The 19,477-nt window shown below is 51.5% G+C and overlaps 1 protein-coding gene across 3 annotated transcripts; it reads right to left on the bottom strand.

Annotated features, from left to right (window-relative positions):
* Window positions 1–395: 395 nt before the first annotated feature.
* On the bottom strand, window positions 396–19,059 carry pacsin3 (protein kinase C and casein kinase substrate in neurons 3). 3 transcript variants are annotated; one of them, XM_084436747.1, is made up of 11 exons: window positions 18,236–18,621; window positions 16,211–16,377; window positions 12,616–12,716; window positions 12,046–12,202; window positions 10,857–11,092; window positions 10,188–10,343; window positions 9,741–9,916; window positions 7,915–8,035; window positions 6,220–6,350; window positions 3,948–4,126; window positions 396–2,032 (listed from the first exon to the last, which is right to left on the bottom strand). In XM_084436747.1, the coding sequence occupies exons 3-11, from the start codon at window positions 12,667–12,669 to the stop codon at window positions 1,917–1,919; spliced, it is 1,326 nt and encodes a 441-aa protein (XP_084292873.1). In that variant the 5' UTR covers window positions 12,670–12,716; window positions 16,211–16,377; window positions 18,236–18,621; the 3' UTR covers window positions 396–1,916. The 3 variants fall into 3 exon arrangements, with proteins under 3 accessions (XP_084292873.1, XP_084292875.1, XP_084292874.1); XM_084436749.1 differs by lacking the exons at window positions 16,211–16,377; window positions 18,236–18,621 and adding an exon at window positions 19,042–19,059; XM_084436748.1 differs by lacking the exon at window positions 16,211–16,377.
* Between the last annotated feature and the right edge of the window lie 418 nt (window positions 19,060–19,477).

The raw sequence follows: 19,477 nt of genomic DNA, 5'->3' as shown, positions 1-19,477 counted from the left end.
AAACGGTTGTTTTCATCAATGGATATACTTGGCTCGCTCTGGATTTTAAATTTCTTCTACAGGCCTCCAAATTACACCAAAGTTATCTTGGTGAGTCAAACATCTTATAATATGCAGTAAATAAGGTCCAGGTTGTCAAAAACGAACATTCTCCTTTAAGAGCACACGTTACACATGAAACAATTGGAGAAAGGAGGCCTGTGTGATGACAATAGGATTGATCAGTCAGAACAGAACATACACAGTTAGCAGGCCATCATAATCCTTTGTCATGTCTCTGAGGTCCGTCGGGTGACAGATGCCTCCAGTGCGGGATTCTCTGGACAGGTCTGAGGTCAGTATGATCTAGCACCATCATGTGAAGATACTGAATAAAGAAATAACCATCACAGCTATCTGGACTTTGATTCACATGTTTATTCTGCAGAGTACATGGATTGTAGATGAGCATGTTGTCTGTTGCACTAGCAATCTTCTGTCACGCCATGGGTCAGGGGAGAGGAAGAGGTGTGTGTACTCACTGCCCACTACTGGCACCCCCCCAAACACACACCCACACACACACACGCACACACACACACACACACACACACACACACACACACACACACACACACACACACACACACACACACACACACACACACACACACACACACACACACACACACACACACACACACACACACACACACACACACACCTGCATTTCAAGCTCCTCACTGACCCATCTCATTCTCTCTTTTAGTCTGGTTAATTTATAACATGAAAAGAATTAAAGGTTTTAAACAAGAAAATAAATTAAAAAGCAAATAAAAAAAAAGTCTGACTGTTTCTAAAAACTCTACCGTGATGAAAAGGAGGAGCCAGAGACATGGGTAGGGAGGCCGTGCGTCTGGGCAGCCAAACTAAACCCTCCTCTCAGTCACGTCCTCTGACACGGGCATATGGCTACTGGAGATACAGAGTCTACATGAACACAATCCACCAACATGGGTTTGAATGAAACCAAACATCGTCAACTACAGAATAGTTGTCCCAGCGACGCCCAAAGCTGCTTCTAAAGGTTTTAGAAATTAAACATATTAAATCACAAAGAACAGGTAAGACTATGCCACCAAAACTAGAAAAACTAAACTGTTCTAACGGTAATAGGTGAAAGACTGAGCTGCTCTCTCCTCCCCTCTTAATAATAATAAATACTAGAGAAGTGAGCTGAGTGACAGGTAGGTGCAGTAGGTAGGGAAGGGTGATTGTGTCCAGAGCCCCGCCTCTCTCTGGGCTGTGTCATGTCAGGGCCGGGCCACCAGAGGGCGCCAGCAGCAGCAGTCTCCTCCACAGCAGAGGGCTGCTGCCCGACAGTCATACTAGCCAGCAGAACCCTGGACCCTTCACTAAGGCACTGGACCGGTTCTGCCTGAACGGCTCTCGGTCTGGTCTAGGTCTGGAGTAGAGTGTTCTGAACAGGTCTGGGTCTGGGTATGATGTGGTGGTGGTCAGGTTGGGTATGGATCTGGTTCTGGGCCAGTCTGAAGTGGTCTGGTCCAGGTCTGGTGTGGGTCTGGTTACACGGTCTGGTCCAGGTCTGGTGTGGGTCTGGTTACATGTTTCTCTCGTATAACAGCTTTTGTTCTTGACTCATCGTCATGGTAAATAATCATCTGGTAACTAGTTATGTGGTAACTAGTCCTCTACTTAGAGGGGGGGCAGGTGTTTAGTTAGTTCTGGGGTAACTAGTCATGTGGTAACTAGTCCTCTAGGGGGGGTTTAGTTAGTTCTATGTTCCAGCTCGCTGATCTAGAAGTTTCTAGACTTCCTCAGCTTCACAGGTTTCCATGGTGATGGTCCTGGTGCCTCTGCACCATTGGCTGGGGTATGTCTGGGGGCAGGGCAGGGTGGTCGGGGTGGGCGGGGCATCAGGAGGTCACGGCCTGGACGTAGTTGGCGGGGTAGAGACCGACCACCCCGTTGGCCAGCTGACCTTTACACCAGCCTTGCTCATCCTCCTCGCCCATCTTCATCAGCTCTTCACCTGGAGGTGGGGAGAGAAGAGGAGAGGTGGGGGGAGAAGAGGAGAGATGGGGGGAGAAGGGGAGAGGTGGGGGGGAGAAGAGGAGAGGTGGGGGGAGAAGAGGAGAGGGAAGGGAGAAGAGGAGAGGTGGGGGGAGAAGAGGAGAGGTGGGGGGAGAAGAGGAGAGGTGGGGGGAGAAGAGGAGAGGTGGGGGGAGAAGAGGAGAGGGAAGGGAGAGAGGAGAGAAACTGGTTTCATGAAGTCCTGATCAGGTCTAATCCTGGGACTCTGTGTGTTCCTGTCAGATCAGACTACGGACCAATCAGATCCTGTTACACTGACAGCCCCCCCAGAGGGACACTCTACAACAGGGTTTTATATACAGTAGATATACAGTAGAACAACCATTTGTATGAATAGCGACTCTCAGACACTGCTCCAGGTTATAGCCCGGACCAGAGACCATAGTGAAACCCACACACTGCTCCAGGTTATAGCCCGGACCAGAGACCATAGTGAAACCCACACACTGCTCCAGGGTATAGCCCGGACCAGAGACCATAGTGAAACCCACACACTGCTCCAGGTTATAGCCCGGACCAGAGACCATAGTGAAACCCACACACTGCTCCAGGGTATAGCCCGGACCAGAGACCATAGTGAAACCCACACACTGCTCCAGGTTATAGCCCGGACCAGAGACCATAGTGAACCCAGCGTGGCTAGGTGAAGGTGAAAGCAATAATGACGAGTCACACAGTGATACCTGTTAAAATAGAAATGAGTCCATAGCAACCATAAAAGCAACCATAAAATTAAGCAAGGAAATGTCCAGACATATTTGGTGCTCAGCCTGGCTTTGCTCTTCGGTGAGCCTGATTGGACAGGGACATGGAAGGGATCTGGCCAATAAGAAAGCACGACACCAGGCTGAAAGATTTGTTTTCATTAATGCTACCCGGGGATTCCTCCTCAGGTGGGAGGGGCCTGACGCCATCAACCTGCCAATCAGACCAGGAGACAAATTCCTTCCTGGTCCTCAGAGAAGTTGGGAAGTCAAACGCATGAGACAAGCAGCCCATTTACAAGACTGAACATACCACAGCTACACAACAGAACAATTGTCCATCATGTCGCATGTATGATAACCACAACACGCGTCATGTTACCCTCCTCAACACTCACCTGCCATGTTGATGAGTGAGACAGTTTAGAATCTTATAATTATCACTGCATTATCACTGGATAATTATTTGGTTTGACAAATCATCAATTATGAACGTTACACAGACGAGCTGATCCAGGACGGAGTAACGTCATGAATTGTTTGTTACCTCCACGATGGAAACCATGACAACCAGACACACAGGAGTGCTGTTCCCATGGATACAGGGGTGTATCACATGATCTGCAGGTGTCTGTTTGTGTTTGTGTGTGTGTGTGTCAGTCAGTGGCTGTAACCCACAGGCGCTGACCCACACACACACACACACACACACACACGACCTGGCTGGTCTGTTCCTGGGCTGGTCAGACCACAACAACAGAGACGGCTTCAAGCGGCATTTTTTTTTTTTTTTCCCTGATTGCCAATTAGGAAAGTTGAAAGTTCTACAACTGCTGTTTTCAAGAGGTCAAATCTTAAGGAAAGACTGGTGTATTTTAAAGCGAGCGTCTCATCTCAGCTGTTGTGTTTTGGAAGAGGTCGTCAGATGAGATCAAAGCCACTGGAGCCGGCGGAGCTTCAGTCTAATACTGGTCTAGCAGGCAGAGGCTGGGACATGCAGATACTCATACAGATCTCTCAGCGTGCGTGTGTGTGTGTGTGTGTGTGTGTATTTACTGATTGTCTGATGTGACAAACTCACACAGACTAAATGTATTTTGTGTGTGTGTGTGTGTGGTATCATTAATAAGCATTAGTAAGGATTAATACCTGCTTTAAAGCTCAGCTCATCAGCCTCCTGGCCTTTATAATCATAGAGAGCTTTGACGAGAACCCTCTCTACCTTCTCCTCTTCTTCCTCCTCCTCTTCCTCGCCCAGCCCGTTGGCTGGCAGCACCTTCTTAGGAATGTCCTCATCTGACCAGTCAGAGGAGTAATCCTTCACCCCCCTGGGGATGACGCACACACACACAACACACACCACACACAACACACACACACACACACACACACACACACACACACACACACACACACACACACACACACACACACACACACACACACACACACACAGGGTTAAATCCTCCCTTGCTATAGAAGACTGGCCTTCAACAAAACAAAAAACATAATGTTAAAAGACTAATCTTCTTTATCCATACATCATACTGAAACAGGTCCCTTTCTACTAGCAGAGCCCCAACAGAACAAGATGATAAACAGGGTTGGGTTGCTGTGTTCTTCTAAGGTCGCCTGAAATTCTGTGTGATTAATTTTTCCACCAGTAGATGGTGCTAGTGGACCTCAATGCTCACAATGTAGGTTATAGGGGCTTGTTACACTGTAGAAATCACATCTTGCTGGTGACATGTGTATGCATGAGTTGAGAAAAAACACAGATTTAAAACACACACACACAGACACAGACACAGGCACAGACACACACACACACACACACACAGCCCTGGGCTCTGACTCAGCACTATAGATGCTAATTACAGACTAGGGAGTGAGGCATGCTGGGAACAGGAAGTGAACTCCTTGTGGTACTACGGTTACAGAGAAAGAACAGTACTGTGTGACAGTCACACTAGTCTCGGTCCTGGGTCTGGGCCAAGTCTAGCCTAGCCTAGCCTGGTCTAGTCTGGTAGAATGAGTACATGTTTACACAGTCCTGACAGTCTATAGAGCCAGCTAACCAAGGGGGAGGGAGGTCATATACACAACACCACCTCCTTTTTAAGACAGAGAAACTATCTGGACCATTAATTCATGTTGCACCGACGAGTCCTCCAAATAAAGCTGGTTCCCATGGGGAGGGAGACAATAACAAACTGCTGCTCCACCGATACGACAGTATGAACTCTTTACCCGCCTGTCTGCCTGTCTGCCTGTCTGTCTGCCTGTCTGCTTGCTTGCTTGTCTGCTTGCTTGCTTGTCTGCCTGCCTGTCTGTCTGCTTGCTTGTCTGCTTGCTTGTCTGCCTGCTTGCCTGCCTGTCTGTCTGTGTCTGCCTGCCTGTCTGTCTGTCTGCCTGTCTGTCTGTCTGTCTGCTTGCTTGTCTGCCTGCCTGCCTGCCTGTCTGTCTGTCTGCCTGCCTGCCTGCCTGGCTGCCTGGCTGGCTGGCTGCCTGGCTGGCTGCCTGCCTGCCTGCCTGCCTGTCTGTCTGTCTGCCTGCCTGCCTGCCTGCCTGCCTGCCTGCCTGCCTGCTAGTCCGTTCTATACTCCCCTCTCTCCAAAACTCTGGAGGCCTCTACTCTAAAGGTTGCAGTTCCATGGTGGTACAGTCCTCCGTCTGCTCTAATGGTTGTAGTTCCACATGGTGGTACAGTCCAAGGACATAAAAAGGCTGAGGGTGGACTGCGTCTCCACCAGTGAGCTGTATGTAGCTGATCAGCACCAAGCTTACAGCTGCTCACAGCTGTTTAGAGGACACTTGGAAAGATGACTGGCTAGGCTACCGACAGCTACCATTAGCACTGAGTGTTTTTGCCGATTAACTAGCTAAGTTAAGATAGCTAACTAATGGTATCTAGTGTTAACGTTCACCGTGACCGCAGTCTTGCCAAAAACCGACCGTTCTCGTCGTCGGAACAGCCTTTTACAGCCTGTGCTTTAGCCCAAAAGTTCAACTTTTTTCAACAGAAAAAAAAGCCTTGAAGACATGGCGCTAAAAAGCGTTCGGAGGGGCGCCTCGGTAGCTCACCGGGTAAGGCGCGCCCCATATGAAGGCTAGTCCTTTGCGCGGCGGACCGGGGTTCGATTCCCGGCTCGGGTCCTGTGCCGCATGTCCTCCCCACTCTCTCTCCCACGTTTCCTGTCTCTCTCAACTGTCCTATCCCATTAAAGCTGAAAACCCCTAAAAAATATCTTAAAAAAAAAAAAAAAGCGTTCGGAACACAACTCTCATCTCTAGAGCGTAACGAGAAAACAGCCCCACCTCTAAAATACAGCTCGCTGGTGGAGATGCACCCCAAGTCACCTGGTAGTCTCTGGTCTCCTGGGGATGAGGGGGGGGGGGCTCGGTAAAGGGGTCGGCGTACCTGCTAGTCTCTTTGGGGGTGGGGGGCGCGACCTCTCCTGAAGAGACGATGTTGGTGAGGGTGACCACGTCCTCCCCATGACTGTTCTTCTCCTTCCTGCCGATAGAACGGTTTGCCTCTGGGGACCACTCCTGCACACACACACACACACACACACACACACACACACACACACACACACACACACACACACACACACACACACACACAAACCCATATTATGGTATAGGCATGTCTTTCAGTGCGTTGGGGTTGGTATTGTTTGGACTGTATGTAATCAGTTTTGGCCATCGCGCCACGCCCAGGGAGCACAAAGAGCCTGACGCTGTACCTCGCCCATCCAGGTAACCCTACCCTGGTCCCCGAGGAGAGGGGAGGAGGACAGGAGGGGAGAGGGGAGGAAAGAGGGGAAGAGAGGAGGGGAGAGGGGAGGAGAGGGGTGGAGGACAGGAGGGGAGAGGGGAGGAGAGGGGTGGAGGACAGGAGGGGAGAGGGGAGGAGAGAGGTGGAGGACAGGAGGGGAGAGGAGGAAAGAGGGGAGGAGAGGAGGGGAGAGGGGAGGAGAGGGGTGGAGGACAGGAGGGGAGAGGGGAGGAGAGGGGTGGAGGACAGGAGGGGAGGATTGGATCGGAGAGCTAGGGGCAGTATGGTGGATCCGCTCTTACAGTACAGGCCCAGTCGTGGTTGTGCTTCTCCAGGGTGGAGAGGAGAGCGACTCCGGCCAGCTCAGCTCAGCAGAGACAATGGTGTCTCTGTACAGGGAGGAGCTCCAGGCTGTGGGAACCAGTGCCTGAGGATTCCTGGGCAGACGGGGCGGTATATCTGCTGCTCCTGCCAGCCTCGCCCCGCTTCTGCCAGCCTCCCTCTGCCTCTGCCAGCCTCCCTCTGCCTCTGCCAGCCTCGCCCTCTGCTTCTGCCAGCCTCCCTCTGCCTCTGCCAGCCTCCCTCTGCCTCTGCCAGCCTCCCCCTGCCTCTGCCAGCCTCCCTCTGCCTCTGCCAGCCTCCCTCTGCCTCTGCCAGCCTCGCCCTGCCTCTGCCAGCCTCGCCCTGCCCCCGTCTCTCCCCCACAGCTGTGCCCGTGCTCAGAGCTCAGGCAGAGCGGACGGTACGCCACCGCCACCGGACGCCGCCAGCGAGGGGGCCCTGGCCGGATACTGGGCCGTATCACCGCCCGCTGGCGGCACAGCGGGGTGTCTGGGGTAACAGCGCCGTGACTGATCGCTTTGTTCCTCAATGAGCAGGAGGGAGGCGCCCGGGTTTGAATCCCTGGGGTAGGGTTACAGTACTGGGGGTGGTTGGAGGAGTGGGGTGTTGGGGGGGGGGGGTTGGCACCGAGAGCCAAGCAGCATTCCAGAGCCTACTCAGCACTGCCAGCCACACAACAGCCTTCTTTCACTGGGGCCGGCCCTGGAATGCACCCCCCCGGCAACCGGCATGGCAACCAACCACTCCATACTGGTTGGGAACCAGGAAAGAAACGAGAGGGAAAGTGAGAGTGTGAGTGGATATAGTGTACGGTGTGTGTGTGTGTGTGTGTGCGTGCATGTTTGTGCGTTGTGTCACAGTGTCTTTATGTGAACTGTGTGTGTGTGCGTACTGGTATACGTTGGTCTATATACTAGGGTGCATATGTGTGTGTGTGTGTGTGTGTGTGCGTGTGTGTGCGTGCGCATTTATGCGTGTCCTGTCTCCTACCTCAAACTGCGGCCAGTTCATGCTCATGCCAGGTCCGTGGGTGTTCCTCCACCACCGCAGGTCCTCGCCGTCATTGGCTGAGCTGATGGTCTGGCCCAGGTCCCGGTACAGCACCTTGAACCTGATAGGACAACGCCTCGGTCAATCACAAGACCCGGCTCCGAGGCCAGTCAGCTTAGAGCGGTGTTCACATACAACGGCCACACCAGGACTTTTCAAACGTCCGTCTCGTTGAGTCATTCCATAAGATGACATGTTGAAACTCGCAATCGACAGTTAACCGGTTTATAGACGTGATGAAGCATCTCACGCCTACATCTCTCATACATACAGTATCAGGACAGAGGAAGCCTCCAGCAGGTTCATCCTCTGCTCTTCAGAGGTGTGGGTCTGGATCCTCTCACACCGAGAAGCGCTCTGACTGACTAACAGCCAGGCTGTCAACAACCCTGTCACATAGTATGACTGACTGGGCTGCAGTCTGTCATACTATTAAGACATTTATCTGAAACAACTTACTCTAAGTGAACAGACAGTACATCCCAGTCAGTCAGTAAAGCCTTCTACAGTAGAACCTCAGAGATCTGAACCTCAGAGATCCCAAAAGTCCGCTCAACCGAACGGGAAGTTTAACATTTAACATTTTACTGTAACATGACAAAATGGCTAGCACACAACAAGCATATATACACATTTGATTGAAATGTCAATGCCTTCCCGATTGTTATAGAGGGTATTTATTCATTTATTCTGAGTGTAAACAAAATAATTATTCCATTTTGTAAAATTGGTGTATTTTTACGTCGCTTTCAGAGTTACGAACATTTCAGAGATCCGAACAGCCCTCATTCCCGATGGGTTCAGATTCAGATTCAGATCTCTGAGGTTCTACTGTATGAGAACAAGTGACACTGGCGGTCACAGCGCTAGAACAATTAAGAGGTTTAAAAAAAAAAAAATGAACCCAGGATAGGGTCAGGGATATGGTGGGGTTGTCCAGTGGAGCACCCAGATGAAAACATGCAAATCTCTCTCACCATTAAAAGTCTTAAAGGTCTTTTAGTCTTTATTTACTTCTCAGTTTAAAGGCAGTATCATGACGTTGCAGCCCACACAAAGGCCTTCATCAGAAGGAAACCCGTAATAGGCCACCTGGGGAAGTGTGTGATCTAGTTCTATCGGTGCTAGAGGTACGCCGGCTCTTTTGTGCTCAAATTCCATTGGATATTTGCAGAGTCCAACGGACAGTGTTGCCATGGCGAGCTGTGCCTATGTAAATGTTATCGGAGGTCATTGGTTAATAGACAACTTCTGAGGAAGGACATTCACTCCCCGGACAGACACATGCACGCACACATGCACACACACCCTTCTGCAGAGACTAGAATAAAGAATAATGAAATACTGATAAGTGTAAATACCCCTTCTCTCTCTCTCTCCTCCATTCCTCTCCCTCCCTCCTCTCCCTCTCTCTAAGTCACTGATAGCTGGTACTATGTATGGACAGAACAGGCCTATCTGAGAATCAGCCATACTGGGGACCTTAGACAAAGGTGTGTGTGTGTGTGTGCGCGCGAGCGCTCACACGCATGTTTTAATGCTCTTACTTTGAGGATGCTCTTGTGTCTTCCTACGCATCCATAGTGGAGAGGTCCATGTGTGTGTGTGTTCCTACCCGTCCATGGTAGAGGTCCAGGTGATTGTGTTTGTGTGTGTGTGTGTGTGTGTTCCTACCCGTCCATGGTGGAGAGGTCCAGGTGTGTGTGTGTGTGTTCCTACCCGTCCATGGTGGAGAGGTCCAGGTGTGTGTGTGTGTGTGTTCCTACCCGTCCATGGTGGAGAGATCCAGATGTTTGTGGATGTCCAGCAGAACCTCCTTGAAGAAGCAGAGCCGGTTCTTCTCCGCCTCCTGGGTGAGGTCGAACACCTGCTCCATGTCCTCCATGTACCGAGGGTTACAACGGTTCAGCTCCTCCAGGGCCTTCTCATACCTCTCCTTAGCCTGGACACACACACGCACACGCACACACACACAGTTTGAAACGCAGACCAGGAAAAGCCGTTTTGCTGTACAGTTACACAAACATGGAGCTTTACAGCCATTGTTTTGGCCAGTGAGAAGCCAGCCAACAACCCTACAGGTCGCCCTGGCGACAAGCCTGGTCACGCCACTGTCTTGCTGACAGGCATGTGATGATTACACGCTTCCCCTGAAGCCTGCCTCCCTGTCACATTGACAAAACACACACACGCATACACACGCACACACCCACCTTCTCTGCCTCCTGGTTGCACTTCTCCACGCGGTCGCTGTACTTGCGCACCTCCTCCTGGGACTTGGTGGTGTCGGCCTTGGCGTGCGTCTCCCTGGTAACGGCGGTGCGCTCCTCCTTGCGCGCCTGGTGGTAGCTCTTCTTACACGACTCCACCTGGGGTCACCGCGACATCGTTAGCATGACATCGCTTTCGTCGTCGTCATCGCACGGCCCTAGAATAAACTATAACAGCCGCACACGCTGTCCCCATCGGTCCTCCGAGCCGGACGATGCAGACTGGTCTAGACTGGTCATCTAGTGAGAAGCAGCTTCCGCTAACTGCCTGCTCGGCTGTGGGTGCTCAGCTACTGTACAGTCGATACTTTGTAGAAAAAAACACCAAATGAGTGTAAATAGCGGCACTCCAAAGAAAATATAGGAGGTGCAGGAGTCAGATTCATTTGTTTTTTATAGGCTTCATCAGGCTAATGTGTTTTTCAGCATAGCGTTTTTCAGCATAGTGCCTTCACCAGTGCATCAAGTCTATAGTATCTCATAATACAGGGAAGCTGGGAAAATGACACCGACGTCTTTGGACCCCCTGTCAGTAATGAACCACGTATAGAAAGCCCACCTACGGCCGGCAGACAGGGACCCCCGGGGGGGGAGAGATCGGACCGCACTCACGTCCTTCAGTTTCCTGACCCAGGGCTTCTGGGCCTTGCGGAAGCCCTCGTCCGCCTCCTTGGTTTCGCGGAAGCCCCCGATCATCTGGCGGTGGTAGGCGTCCTTCTGCCAGCCCCGGACCTTGTCGCTGTCCTCCCCCGCCAGGCGCTCCTTCAGCTCCAGGTGGAGCTCGCTCAGCCTGTCCGCCGCCGTCATGAAGGCGTGCCACGCCTTCTCCAGGGTGCCGTACTGAGGGCCTGGGGGGTGCGGGTTGGGGTTAGGCGTCCAGCAGTATCAAATCAAACTTTATTTGTACGGCGCGTTTCATACACAGAGACAACAACGCGCTTCACAGAGAGCGATGGGGGAATGGACAAAGATCCTGCCCCTCCATTTCCCAGAGGGAAACAAAAAGAAAACAGTTCACTCGGGGCCTAAAAAGGAGCTGCAAAAATTCTTCCCTGACCTCTCAATGAGACGATCGAGCAAGCTCAATGTTTACAGTAAGTCTATTATCTAGATAGATAAATGATGAAAATGATGTAGGGTAGATTAATGACAGAAGTTGTTAATTGTTTTTTCATTAGTGTGGCAACGGTATGAAAATTTCACATCACGATTAGTGGCCAAAATGATCACGGTTATCAGTATTATCGTGGTATTGTTAAAATGTGAAAAACTAGAAAAATGACTGATACACACTGAAATCTTTCTCCAGCTTACTGCCACATAAAACCACTATGCACTTTTTGTTTGCATAAACATAAACATAATGTGTCTTGGGGACAGTTGCTAGCTTTGGTTGATGCTGGACCGTATTTACAGTGAGCTTTTCAAAGCACGTTAATCAAACAGGGTTTTAGTGATAATTTTATTGCGATAAATGTATAATATATAAATGTATTTTATCGTGGTTTATCATTATACCGGTGATCGATACATCCCTAGTGTGTGACAAAGGCTACAGCCTAAACGTTGTCGACTAAACTCTTTAGCATCTAGACCTGAGTGTGCGGTTTCTTCTTTTTTACAAACTAGTCTATTTCCTGCTACCAGCACCTCTCTGAATATTCCCAGTGTGTGTTCTCTTCTCTTTGCTAAACATCCCTAGCATGTCCCATAAATGACAGATACGCCACCAAAAAAGCGAACAATCGGGTGGCGCGGGTGGATGTGTGGAGTTTAACCGATTCTACCCGGCCGCGCTCACCTTTCTCGACCACTCCCCTCCACTTCCTGGCCCAGTCGCTGAGCTGCGTGGAGTAGCTCTTCTCGATCTTGGCTCTCTCCTGGAAGCAGCTGACCAGCTCGTTACACAGGCGGCTGCCGTCGTCGATGCGCTTCACCGTCCGCTTGTAGTTCCCCGGCTGGCCACACACACACACACACACACACACACACACACAGACACACACAGACAGGCGGCGTTAGCGGAGCGGGTCGGGGGTATGGGGAGTTGGGGCCTGGAGCCGCGGAGTGTTACGTCATGGGACAGATGGCTGGTGTTCCTCCACAGTGAGTGGTGACGTGACTGGGGAGTGGTGTGTTTGTGTGTGTGAGGAGGGAGGGGTGGTTTTTGGAAATGTGAAGTCAGTTGAGACTTGTTATGTGTGTGTGTGCGCGCGCACACGTGCGAATGTGTGTCGAGAATATGTGCGTATACTGTATGTTTTCTCCAACTTTTCCTCCCTGGAGCGGGAACACGAGACCTTCCCACACTACCTGGTGGGAAATATAGGGGTGTGTGTGTGTGTGTGTGTGAGAGGGCTCCTCTCCTCACCTCCCAGAAGCTCTCGCTGCTCCCCACGTCCCCCTGGTCTCCGTTGGAGGACATCTCCGGGTCACCCTTGCAGCACGGAATGATGGCGGTTAGCGGTCACCCTGGAAACAGAGGAACAGCCCGTCAACGGCTAGTGGTCACCGAGGAACAGCTCGTCATCCACCCCAGATAGCCGACAGCCCCTGGCAAGGGTAGCAACACTAAAAATGCCAACAGTTGGGGTCCTATCTACCCTGCGTGGGCAGGACAGGACTGCCCCGCTTGGCTACCTTCCATCCAGGAATAAGATTAACTCTTCGCATCCACCAATCCTCTATCTAGCAATAAACTTCACTCTCATCCTCCACTAAACTCTCCTTTCTTTTCTCCTTGCCTCTCTATGTCTCTTACTTCTCTAGCCCACCGGACGATGACTAGAGTCTACTCCTCTGTCTGCCACCTCCAACGTTACGACGCCGGGCTGACAGCTTTGACTGACTGGTTGTCAGGCAGGCTAGCTGGTTGGTTGTTTGGCAAAGTGGGCGGGGCTGACAGCCCTGCGCGTTGCAGCTAGCGACGGTCTGCTGCCAGCTAGTCTAAGTAATGAACTCTCTGAGGTCAGATGAACCCAATCGTCAGTTCACATTTCTTACCCCCCCATAACCCCCTCTTCCTACACCCCCCTCCCCCTCTTCCTAGCCCTGGTGCCAAGGTCACTCCACTTCCTGAAGGAGGCAGGTATTTATCAAGAACTCCCTGTGGCAGGAACAACACCAGAGCGGAAGAGAGGGGGGCCTACTGATGCCTAGCTAGACTCACAACAACCCTGAAACTAGAACACGCTGTGTGTGTGTGTGTGTGTGTGTGTGTGTGTGTGTGTGTGTGTGTGTGTGTGTGTGTGTGTAGCAGGTGTGTAGTGGAAAGTATGCTGGCAGGAGAGGCATTTCCCACAAACATGTAGAATGAGGAGCATCTGTGAGAGGCTCACTTCTACTGGAGACGCTAATTACAACACCAAAAGCAGGGCTCTGTCACACACACACACACACCAGGGGGGAGGCAGTGTGTGTGTGTGTGTGAGAGAGAGAGAGAGAGAGAGCGAGAGAGACAGAGTTTGGAAGGGCGTCAGGATGCCGATGCCCCGGCCACGGCAAGGTGTGTCAGGATCAAGCAGAGGTCAAGGGTCAGGGGTCGGGCATCCTCCTCACACCCTCCTGTCTCTGAACTGCCACCAGCTGACAGGACATGGAGAGATTCAGCAGCTTCAGCTATCTGGGTCAGCACCCTGCTGCACACACACACCCAAGCACGCATGCGCGCGCACACACACACAAACGCGCGCACACACACACACACACACACACACACACACACACACACACACACACACACACACACACACACACACACACACACACACACACACACACACACACACACCATACTGTGCTCCTCGCCTCCCTCCCTCCCTCAGATAGCCCCTCCTCATTTAGGATTAAGACCACTGGACATGATCAGCTAAATAACACACACACTCATCAGATCAGCTGCTGCTGGCGGGCTGACTGACCGACACACACACACACACACACACATGCACACACGCACACACGCACACACACACACACGCACACGCACACACACACGACAACTTGGTGGTGACCTGCAAGGAGACCTCCATCTTGCTTCCCTCTGCTACAGTAGGGCTGACCCAGAGCCTGGTAATCCCACTGCAGACCCACACAGCACAACCTGACCAGCTGATCTGGGACCAGCTCCTCTTCTGTACATCATTACATTCTGAAAGCACAACTAGACCTGCAGTCCTACTCTGAGAGACTTGAGCTATGTTCGGAATCGCTTCCTATTTACTATATAGTGCACTATATAGGGCGTCAGCCATTTTGTTTGTAGTGTCCGAATTCTCCGCGGAATTTCCGTTCCCTATATAGTTCACTATTTATTACCCACAATTCACCTTGATTTGCAGGGAACAGTGCATGTACCCTACATTTTCTCCGTTCCCTAGGTAGTTCACTACATGGTGAACCCTATATAGGGAATAGGGAGTGAGGGAACGAGGGAGCGATTCCGAACACAGCTTTGGTGATGTACTGTTCCAGGACCAGTCAGTCTGGAGGCTCCACCCTGTAGATGAGTTCTAGAAGGCATGGACCCACCGCTGAGACTAAACTAAGCACTTAGAGAGGCCTCCAGCTGGGCCGGATGACAACTACGGCAACAATAACAATAAACAAAAAAACAACAAGAACACAGTGGTTTAGATATACTGCCCCCGAGTCTGAAGTGACTCAGTAGGCTAAAAGTCAGGGTGTGTGTGACTGTGTGTGTGACCGTGTGTGTGCGTGCGAATGTTTACGTTCTGCTGGACAGTGAGGTTGGCTGCTCCTCCCCAAGAGGTCTGTCAGGGTGAATGACTGAGGGAGGAGGGTGAGGAGGAAGGCGAGGAGCAGGAGAGGAGGGGGGGGGGGGGGGAGGACAGGAGTTGGGGAGAAGATGAGGGGAGGGGAGGAGAGAAGGAAGAGGTGTGGGAGGAGGGGGAGCAGGACCCTCAGAGGGGGTTAGGACTGACAAGGTTGGCTGATATTAGACAGCAGCTCCACTGTAGCAGCAGAATGTGTGTGTGTGTGAGTGTGTGTGTGCGTGAGTGAGTGCGTGCGTGTCACATTTGGCGTTTAGTACTGTTTGTTAGTAGGCCAATGAGCCAGGACAGCAGAAAGAGAGACTGGATACCACATGGCAGCACATTCGAAACCCATTAGAAAGCTTGTATCCTTCCACACGCATGCACACACGCACACAAACACACACACACACACACAGATGTGGTTAACTATAACACTTGTAAGCATGTGGAACTAGTTTACATATAAGGTTTACATACACAGAGGAGAGGAGAGGAGAGGAGAGGAGAGGAGAGGAGAGGAGAGGAAAGTGGGTCAGGTTTTCAGGGGGAGCAGGCCAGGCCTCTACAGTAAGCCCGTCTGGAAACTAGTAGTCATTAATCTGATTAATGTACAGCAGCATGCTGCTCTGTGCTTGGTCTGGTCTGCTAGCTCGGGAGAGGGCTGGTCTGGTCTGGCCTAGTTAGGTCTGGCCTGGTCTGGTTAGGTCTGGTTAGGTCTGGTCTGGCCTAGTTAGGTCTGGCCTGGCCTGGTCTGGTTAGGTCTGGTCTTTGTAGAGCCTGGTCTGGCCATCTCCTCGGCATGCTCTGGTCTGCTCGCTCAGAGTGGACCTATTTATACCCAAACATCATCTCAGACCTCTAAACAACACAGTGTCCCAGAAAAGATCTGCTCCTTCTGACGGCAGCAAACTTCTTCAGGCAGTAAACATCCATCCCCGCGGTCTATATTCAGTCTGTAAACAATCATCCACCCAGTCTATATTCAGTCTGTAAACAAGAGACCGGCAGAGCAGGAAGTTCCCCCAGGACGACCTGGCTCCCAAGCCTCTGCTGTAGCTGCTCGCTAGACTGACAGAATAAACAGCCGAACACACGGAACCACGGTAGAACCGTGGTAGAACGACGGTAGAACCGCGGTAGAACCAGACCGCGGGGGTGTGACACCGGGGCTATCGGAGCGAGACTCACCCAGAACGAGAGGAAAACGGAGGGAGGGCGGGGCGGAGGGGTGTCCGTGTGGAGGAGCGCTGCGATCTCCCTGGCCCTGGGGGGGAGAGAGAGAGAGAGAGAGAGAGAGAGAGAGAGAAGGACGAGGGCTCCTGGAGAAGGAGAGAGAGAGAGGAGGACGAGGGCTCCTGGAGACGGGGAGAGAGAGAGAGAGAGAGAGAGAGAGAGAGAGACGATGAGGCAGATGACCCCGGAGAGAGACCAGCGTGGACTCTGTCCGGTCCAATCCCAGTCTATAATAGCTGCCTGGGTAGCGTGATCTAGCTGCCTGACTGACTGGCCGGCTGACTGACTGAGAGACCGGCTGGTTCGCCAGCAGTTATAGGTGCCGTGTGAGAGAGGTGGCAGATTCTGGAGAGGAGGGTGAAATGCCACACATGGAGGGGTGGAGGAGTGGAGGAGGGGAGAGGAGGACTGGAGAGTGCAAAACCATGGTCCTGACGTAGGGGTGGTCTCTGGGGGGGGGGGGGGGGGGGGGGGGTCAGGACACATCGCACTTCCAAAATAACCTGCTAGGAAGTTGGTTGTTGTGATTTTTACTTCCCTGCTCCTAATAAATACCTGAGAACAGGCTGTTCTACTCCTCAGGGTCGGATCACTGATCCAGGACCGCTCCTTCTTCTCAGGAGAACGACCTCACCGCCGGCCACGCCCACATTCCTAAAGCACACACGCCAGGTTCCAACATGTCCTCCAGCCTCCACACACCCTGCCTCTCCAACCTCCAATCACCCTGCCTCTGCAGCCTCCAACACCCTGCCTCTCCGGCCTCCACACACCCTGCCTCTGCAGCCTCCAACCACCCTGCCTCTGCAGCCTCCAACCACCCTGCCTCTGCAGCCTCCAACCACCCTGCCTCTGCAGCCTCCAACACCCTGCCTCTGCAGCCTCCAACAGCCTCCAACCACCCTGCCTCTCCGGCCTCCACACACCCTGCCTCTGCAACCTCCAACAGCCTCCAACCACCCTGCCTCTCCAGCCTCCGGACACCCCACTCTCTCCAGGCCCCAGCCTCTAAGTAGAAAGAGGCTACGATAAGAAACTGCAGTATGGCCAGAGAGAGGAGAGGTGAGAGGAGGAGAGAAGAGGAGAGATGAGGATAGGAGGGGAGAGGAGAGGGACGAGTCAGCCTGCTGCAGGGCATGTGTTTCCCCAGACGGACTCTGTCATTTCTAACCCACAGAAGAGCGTTCAGAAGGCAGCCCTGCCAGCTCCTCCGTCTCTAGATAGAACAACCACACACACACTCATACATGTGCGCGCATACAGGAACGCGCACGCGCAAACACACACACACACACACACAGGAACGCACATGCACGCCTTCTGCTAGGCTACAGTTCACCAACCTTGAGAACACACAGAGAGCGGTGGGAGTGGACATGAATGTTTCCATATTTCTAGAAACTCCCGTGGCTCGGTGGGGGGGCCTTGGAGGAGGGGGCACCTATGGCTACAGACGCCCTATATGACTAGAGTACTTTGTAGGCTACAGACAGAGAATGGCATAAACGATTCAGGAACAAATCAATTGTTAACGACAGGCCGACACGGTTCTAAATGTATAATGTAGGTTAAGTCAAGTCAACGCCCAGATCCACAGCAGTTCGCATCAGCAGATTATGGCCATTGAGGAGGAGAATGTAGGCTAGCCTGTGGCGGCACAATCCACGTTGGGAACACTGCGAGAACAATGCATTTCCCTCTAATTTATAAACGACACAAATCGAATCAGTAAAAACAAAGTTGGTGCACATGATTAGATGATTTTGAGACAGACATTCATGTGACTATAAAAACATCCTCGTGTTTATTCTTGCATACAATTCCTAGCGTACGCAGTGGGTGATACAGGTCAGTTACCCTGCGAGTTCGGGTGATCTAGAATAGCCGCATACATAGGCTATGTAAGCTAGTCGATCATGAATGCAAGCGCTTACTTTCACCACCTGGTTTGTTAGTGACCGTTCGTCCGCCCCGCTTTACCTGTTGCAGCCTGTGTCGTCAGGGGTGTAGAGTTGACAATCCGCTCAGATCTAGTAGCCTAGAGAATAACCTCTTCCCTATACATCACGTCGAGTAACGTCTTGGAAGATGTAGCGAGGTGTCCTTGGTCCGTGTTAACGTTATTTCCTTGACGCAGGGTTGTTAAACCTTAGTTTGTTGACAAGCTCGGGCCGCTGGTCCCCATCTGCCATTGCTACCAAATCATCCGAATCCGCGAGCCGCTGAACATTCACGAGGTGGGGCGCACAACTCGCGTAAATCGTTCAAATCTAATGGACTTAGGTTTAAAACAGCAAATGTATATCCGTTAAATGTATTCCGCCTCCGGTCAGGTAGACAGGCAGGCCTTGTTGTTCGGTGCGTGTTCTAGAGGTATTGGAAGTGTAATCAGACGCTGCCTCGCCACAATATCCATTCATCCAATTACAGAGTTAACCCTTGGCTGCCCGTCGCTAACGCACACAGGCTAGCCTACTGGCTGACCTATCTCGCCTAGTTCACACACTCGGTTCATCAGGCCGAATCATCAGTCAGGGTCATCGTTTGATGTGTTAAAAGCTGAGCAGAGACGTGGCTTTATCTTTATTGGTTATATTGTATTTTGTAGTTGTACTGTTTTTGTATTGCATTTGCACTGTCGTGTCTATGAACTGTCATGTCGTCTTTATCAGCGTATGCCAGTCAAATTCCTAGTAGCCAGCTAGCCCATGTGTAAACCATGGCGAATAAATGGACCTTGAATCTTGAGATAAACTATGATCAATCGCGTCAACTGAGTAGCTTACCGTAGATAACAGTGAAATCTATACGTGTTCCATGATACAGTAGCCTAAATGATTAACATCCAATGTGCAAATCCATGTTATCAGATCGATCTTCGTTAGCCATTTTACTTCACAGACACAAAACTAACATCCGCACAACTCTGGAGTGTGCGGTACCCCCGTTTAATGTTGTCACAAGAGGTTGTAGACCCAGCTTTAGTTTCATTGTTAGGGGACAGCGCCACCTCCAGGGCACAATAGGACCTAAGACCAGGTGGCAGTTAGACTTGGGTGTGGTTCTGGTTCTCACGATTAGTCGTTTCAATACTATCAAATAGCATCCTTCCATCACCCTTTCTGTAAAAGAAATGATCTAACATTAACTGGATAAGTAAAAGCCTGTGCTGTTCTAGGCGATGTTTACAACTACAGTAATATCAGATCAGTGGAGGGAAGA

This window comes from Borostomias antarcticus (genome assembly GCF_949987555.1).
Source record: "Borostomias antarcticus genome assembly, chromosome: 4".
Lineage (NCBI taxonomy): Eukaryota > Metazoa > Chordata > Actinopteri > Stomiiformes > Stomiidae > Borostomias > Borostomias antarcticus.
The sequence above is the reverse complement of the archived record's forward strand: the minus strand, read 5'-3'. Positions and strand labels throughout refer to the sequence as shown.

Coding starts and splice junctions, on each gene's coding strand:
- pacsin3 (XM_084436749.1), bottom strand. CDS start 12,669: ATGTCCTCCAACGGAGACCAGGGGGACGTGGGGAGCAGCGAGAGCTTC. Junction 12,203..12,615: donor GCAGCGAGAGCTTCTGGGAG/GTGAGGAGAGGA, acceptor GTGTGTGGCCAG/CCGGGGAACTACAAGCGGAC. Junction 4,127..6,219: donor ACCCCCAAAGAGACTAGCAG/GTACGCCGACCC, acceptor CGTCATCCCCAG/GGGGGTGAAGGATTACTCCT.